The sequence below is a fragment of the Gavialis gangeticus genome, unplaced genomic scaffold (assembly GCF_001723915.1).
Source record: "Gavialis gangeticus isolate Ggan-Ray unplaced genomic scaffold, GavGan_comp1, whole genome shotgun sequence".
NCBI lineage: Eukaryota > Metazoa > Chordata > Crocodylia > Gavialidae > Gavialis > Gavialis gangeticus.
The window spans coordinates 85,511,287-85,516,954 of record NW_017729025.1 but is presented as its reverse complement, the minus strand read 5'-3'; the positions used below and the strand labels follow the sequence as shown (position 1 = coordinate 85,516,954).

At 40.1% G+C, this 5,668-nt stretch overlaps 1 protein-coding gene across 1 annotated transcript in view; it reads left to right on the top strand.

Moving 5' to 3' along the window:
- The window catches only part of TMEM87A (transmembrane protein 87A), a 52,662-nt gene that overhangs the window by 35,261 nt on the left and 11,733 nt on the right, over positions 1–5,668 (top strand). Inside the window, exons 13-17 of the mRNA XM_019519070.1 lie at positions 517–625; positions 2,496–2,554; positions 2,857–2,960; positions 3,398–3,471; positions 4,295–4,356. Of these exons, the coding sequence (XP_019374615.1) occupies positions 517–625; positions 2,496–2,554; positions 2,857–2,960; positions 3,398–3,471; positions 4,295–4,356 (408 nt within the window). The remainder of the gene's footprint in view (positions 1–516; positions 626–2,495; positions 2,555–2,856; positions 2,961–3,397; positions 3,472–4,294; positions 4,357–5,668) is intronic.

The following is a 5,668-nucleotide window of genomic DNA, read 5'->3' as shown; positions in this document are numbered from 1 at the left end:
TAGCATGCAGGCTTTGTCTCAGTTTTCTCCCTTGTACAACAGCTACTCTTCGTGTAAAGATGTGTGGAATCATTATGGAATTAAAAGAGCAGGCAGACTGGTGAAGATACAGGTTATGTTAGAATCTGCTCCTGAATTTAATTTTTTTTCCACATTTCAAAATTCATATAAAAATCATGTGGAGGTATGAGCTGCTGTTTGTCATATGTATATTTTTGAAGTTTGCATCTGGAGGTCCTGTCAGTGTATTGGTCAGAGTAGTCTGCTATGGTAGCTGGGAGGCTTTTTAAAAAAACAAAAGTGAGGGAAACAGTCTGTTTATCCCAAACCACTGCAGAACTGTTACCTCTGAACTGCCTTCTACCAGTGTATGGGAAAGCTGGGTCACCTTAGAATCCTATACTGGAGGTGTGTGGGGGCACTCTGCATTGCATGCCATTGTTGTTGAGAAGTGTATAACAGCCACATCCTACTGATTTTGCTGATTTTGAGATTGCTTTCTTTGACTTGCTAAACATATTCATCAGCCTCACTCAAACAATGAAGCTGTTGAAACTACGGAGGAATGTTGTGAAACTTTCTCTTTATCGGCACTTCACCAACACTCTTATCTTGGCAGTAACAGGTGAGCTCCTGATTTTATTTTCAGTAAACAGCATGCTTGCGCTCTGAATTATCAGACTGGTTTGATTTCCTAAAGCTAGCCCGTGCCTCAATATATTGGCCTTTCTTTTATACGTAATGCCATTTCTGTGGTTGTTATTCTTTAATATTCAAACTTGGCTTGGGTTTCTGTGTGGCTTTTCTTGCTCCCTGAGGCACTCCAAATCAGTGTGCATACGGGTAAGATTAATAGTTCTGTGCCAGTTCTTGTTGTGGCCCCCTCCCCACTCGCAAATGCTTCCTTATGCTTTGTTGGCAGCTGCATCCCAGGCTGATGTCTGCTTTGTTCCCAAGATGAGTAATAGCTTGTTCCAAAACTGCTGTACAAGTGGGTTCCGATTTGCTAGGGGAGTTTAAGATGTAGTATGATTCCACAATCCTGACACAGTCTTTGCTTCCATACTTTCTTCCTCAGTCAGGCTAAGAGCAGATCCCTGAAAAAGGTATTAAACAAACAAAATTCTTCTGTTCAGTTTGGAAAACTGAACAGGCTGTCTAGGTTTGGAAAACTGGAACTGCAACTTTGTATCCACTTCCAGTAAATAAAATAAACATTTGAATATGAAAGATAAACCTGTTAATGCTATTAGGTTCTCAGTTTCTCTCACCATAACCAGGCAGTGAGCATATTCACTTTTAACTCTTGTGTAAGGAACAAGCTGTTTCAAAAGGTGTTTTATAAAGTGTTTTACTTGCATAGATGGCTTTGATTGAAGTTCTTGGCAACATCTGACTAAGCTACTGCAAAACTCAACTAATAAGAAAAATAACCATTCTTTGAACCTTACTGTGGGGTGAGCCCATTTAGTTCCAGCATTAAAATTTCAATGTGGGTCAGGCTAGTAGGAATGGTGGCGTGGGTGATATTGTTACTTAATCATTTCTACTTGTTGTCTGGTCATAGAGTTCTAGTGTTTGAGTGCCAAGATCCTAGTTTGTCTTTAGATAATAGAAAGAAACATGAGACTGGAAAAGGAGATATGAGGTTTTACTAAGTCCTTTTGACTTGAAGTATATTTTGTTTGTGAAGGGTGGGTAACATATAGTAATATAGGCTTCAGGTTTGAAATACCTCGCCTTCCTGTAATAAAGCCAATTTCTGACTGGGTCAACTCAAATTGTAATTTGGGGAGGATACTCTATGAAGGTCTGTGGGACACGCAACCTTTTAAAAACAAGGTCTTAATAGTACTGTAGAAACATTAGTTTCTTTGATTTCTCTGCGTGCTTCATTGAGGCTTCCAACTCGGTCATGTAGTACATGGGGTCCTAACTGGTTGTTGGCATGGATGCCTGAGGTCACTATTCTTCACTGGGCAGGAAGTGCAGTTTGTAAAGAGCTGTGGTTTTCATGACCAGGAAAAGCAGTAAATAAAACTTAAACCCTTTGTTTTCTCTAGAATCATAAAAATAGATATGACCCACTAAAAAGCTTCTGCAGTCGGGGAGGAGACAGGGAGTGGTAGGGGAGTCCTTTCTTATAATGTCTCAGACATTATAAGTGAGAGTATGCTTTGGGGAAAACAAGAACATTTTGACTTCAGCTCTTAATTTCAAGTGATTTAAATTTAGCCAATGAGAGATGATTGGCACAGAACTGCACTGACCCTTTGTGAATGGAAAACAAAGATACAAAAAAGAAAATACATAGTAAACTGTGGATGTTTAAGAGCTTTTTGCTTATGAAACTCTGAGGAAGTGATTGCTTGGTGCTCAGGTATTCTAGTGATAGGTATACAGATACTCAAGACAGACAATTTGAGATATAAGGCTTTTGTGTATTTGAGTGGAACAGCAACATTCTTTGACCAAGTGTTCTTTCTTATCTTCAGCTTCCATTGTATTTATCATTTGGACCACCATGAAGTTCAGGCTAGTGGATTGTCAGTCGGTGAGTTTACCTGTCATTAAGTGGGTTTCCATGATTAGAACTTCATTTATAAGTTTATACTTTTAGGTAAGAGGGGGTGGTGGCCGAAAAGGACTCTTTCTGTTGAGTCTTCTGTATGTAGAGGAGTGCACCTCAAAGTGTTAATGCATCAATATTTACACTGTTAGGGGAAGCCATTTAGTACAGAAATTCAACTTCATTCTTTGTATGATGTTTGCCCATCTGTGGAAGGAGGACTTGTATGCACTTTGTTCCTGGTTTATTTTGGTTTTTTTAACCTGTGGCACTCCTCTGCTTGACAGGACTGGCGGGAGCTGTGGGTGGATGATGCCATCTGGCGGTTATTATTCTCAATGATACTTTTTGTCATCATGATTCTGTGGAGGCCATCTGCCAACAACCAAAGGTTTACTCTCTCTTACCTCTTTCTTTTTTTTTTTTCTTTTTTTTTAGTACCATTTGAGCAATGTCTGTTTGTTCAAAGAACATTTCTAGAATTTTTGGTGTACAACCAGTTGCTGTATCTATATCCAGGGTTTCTGAGCAATATGTGTACGGATTGGTGGAAAAACATGGTTAATGTCATTCCTTCCTGATCTCAGAAGTGGAAGCTGCAGTTGAAGAGGATGCATGGATTCTCCCTTATGGCATAACCATTTAAAAAGATAAATGAATACTGAGCTTACCTTATAGTTGAGCATTAATCTAATTTATAATCACTGTACTGTGAAGAGCAGTCAGGTGATACAAATTGTTGAGATGAGAAATCTGTTAAAAATAATGTAAAAATATTTGCAATTTCTGAGTATCATTCTTATGATGTCTATTTCTTTTCCTCTAAAGGTTTGCTTTCTCACCATTGTCTGAGGAAGATGATGATGATGAACAGAAAGAGCCAATGCTAAAGGAAAGCTTTGGTAGGGACAGAATCCTGATATTTCTGTTTTTTGAGATAAATCTAACTGCTGATTTGACAGCCCTGGGGAGTGAAGTCTTCTGTTTTCTTTAAAATCAGGAACATGTACAGCAGTGTAAACTTCCATGCTGTCACTGCTATACTTTTTCTTAGCATTAGAGGAGAACAACTAGTAGGTATTCAGTTCAGTCTTTTACATGTCTTCCAACCATGGACTTCTCAGATGAACCTGGCTAGTGAGAGTGTTAATTTAATGGTTGCTTTGTCTTGTGTAATCCTTTTCCAGAAACTGGACTGAAACCAACAATTTACTTCATGTAGGCCATCCTCCCTTAGATGGTAGGGTCTTTTTGATGCTACTGCTAGACAGATTAAGGTTGAGTTTTCTTCGTCTTTTTTTTTTTTTTTTTTTAAATGTGAATTAGATGTTAGATGTCATTCCTTGAGCCCTTCAGTTCTAATTATTTCACTTATCAGAAAGATCTAAGGAAGAGAAGAGGGAAATTGACACTACAGGAACAAGGAGATTACGTTCAATGTAAACTGAACAAGCAGACCATTTTTTCTCTTACACAGAGGTGTTTATCTATTGAACTTATTTGCTTGTCATATACATACATTATTTTTTCCCCTCTGTGTCCCTACAAAATTACCAGTATTCTTTGGGACTTGAAAAGGGGCTCTCCACTTTAAATAAACAGCATGCCTTTCTCTCCCAAGTCATTCTTCGGCTTAAGCTGACTATTCCTACAGCATAAATCCATCTATACTCTATATGCTGGCCTAGTTTAATCACTCAATTTTATTTTTTCTTTCCTTTGCAGAAGGGATGAAAATGAGAAGTACAAAACAAGAGCCAAATGGGAATGTGAAAGCAAACAAAGCTGTGAGTGTGCTGTTTCTACCTTGCTAAAGATTTCACAGTAAAGACAAATCCAGCTCTTTCAGGTGTCTGCCACTTGTGTAGGATCTCTTCAAGAGTAGGAGAAAGGGAGAAGGAGAACAGAAATTCCATGGACTTGCCAAGATGGTGGGTTGGGTCTATGTAGCAAGTGTGCTTGTGACAAGAGTGTAAGCATGCAATTAGCTTTCTGGTAAGTCAGACCTTGTCATGTACTTTGATCATTTGTGTATTCCTTGCATCTGATGCAGCAGGTTCTTGCCTGTGAAATTTCATGCTGCTCTGAATCACTGTCTCCAAGGTGCCACCCTGCCTACCTTCTGCTTAATATAGTCTTTGTGACTAACCTCTTGGGTTCTGAGATTTGCATCAAAATGGAACGTACAGAGGCTGAATTGAATTTGGAAGGAATTTACGCTGTTTGGCTTATGCCTCCGAATCCTGTATGCTTGGTCAGCCTCTTTGGTGTATCTACAGCCACTGGAAGTGCTTTTATGTCTTTTGTAGGTCCAGCTAAAGTATTTGCATTTTTCACTTTAAGTTGGATTTATACAAAGCTGCTTCTGAGAGAACTGTACTTTTGTTAAAAAATACTTATAATGTTTAGAATCCATGATACCATCAGAAATCTCTTTGCCACTATCACAGACTTTGATGTTCTAGAGTTGGTAAGCAAGGGCATACTTAGATCAAGTAAAGGTGACAAAGGCCACTACTACTAGAAATGGTCAGTGCTCAGACACTGAAAGAAATAGATTCATAGACATTAGGGCTGGAAGGGACCTCGGAAGATCATCAAGTCCAGCCCCCCGCCCAAAGGGCAGAAAGTCAGCTGGGGTCATAGGATCCCAGCAAGATAAGCATCCAATTTGCTCTTGAAGGTGTTCAATGTAGGTGCTTGAACCACCTCCAATGGCAGGCTGTTCCAGACCTTGGGGGCTCGGGCAGTAAAGAAATTCTTCCTTATGTCCAGCCTGAAATGGTCTCACAGTAGTTTATGACCGTTCGACCTTGTCATCCCTTGGGGTGCTCTGGTGAACAAACGTTCCCCCAGATCCTGGTGGTCACCCCTGATAAACTTATAGGTGGCCATCAGATCACCCCGAGCCTGCGCTTTTCCAGGTGAAAGAGCCCCATGGCGCTCAGCCTGTCGTCATAAGGTCTGTTTTCCTGACCTCTCATCATGCACGTGGCTCTTCTCTGGACTCTGTCAAGCTTCTCCACATCCTCTTTGCATTGTGGAGCCCAAAACTGGACACAGTACTCCAGCTGCAGCCTCACCAAGGCTGAGTACAAG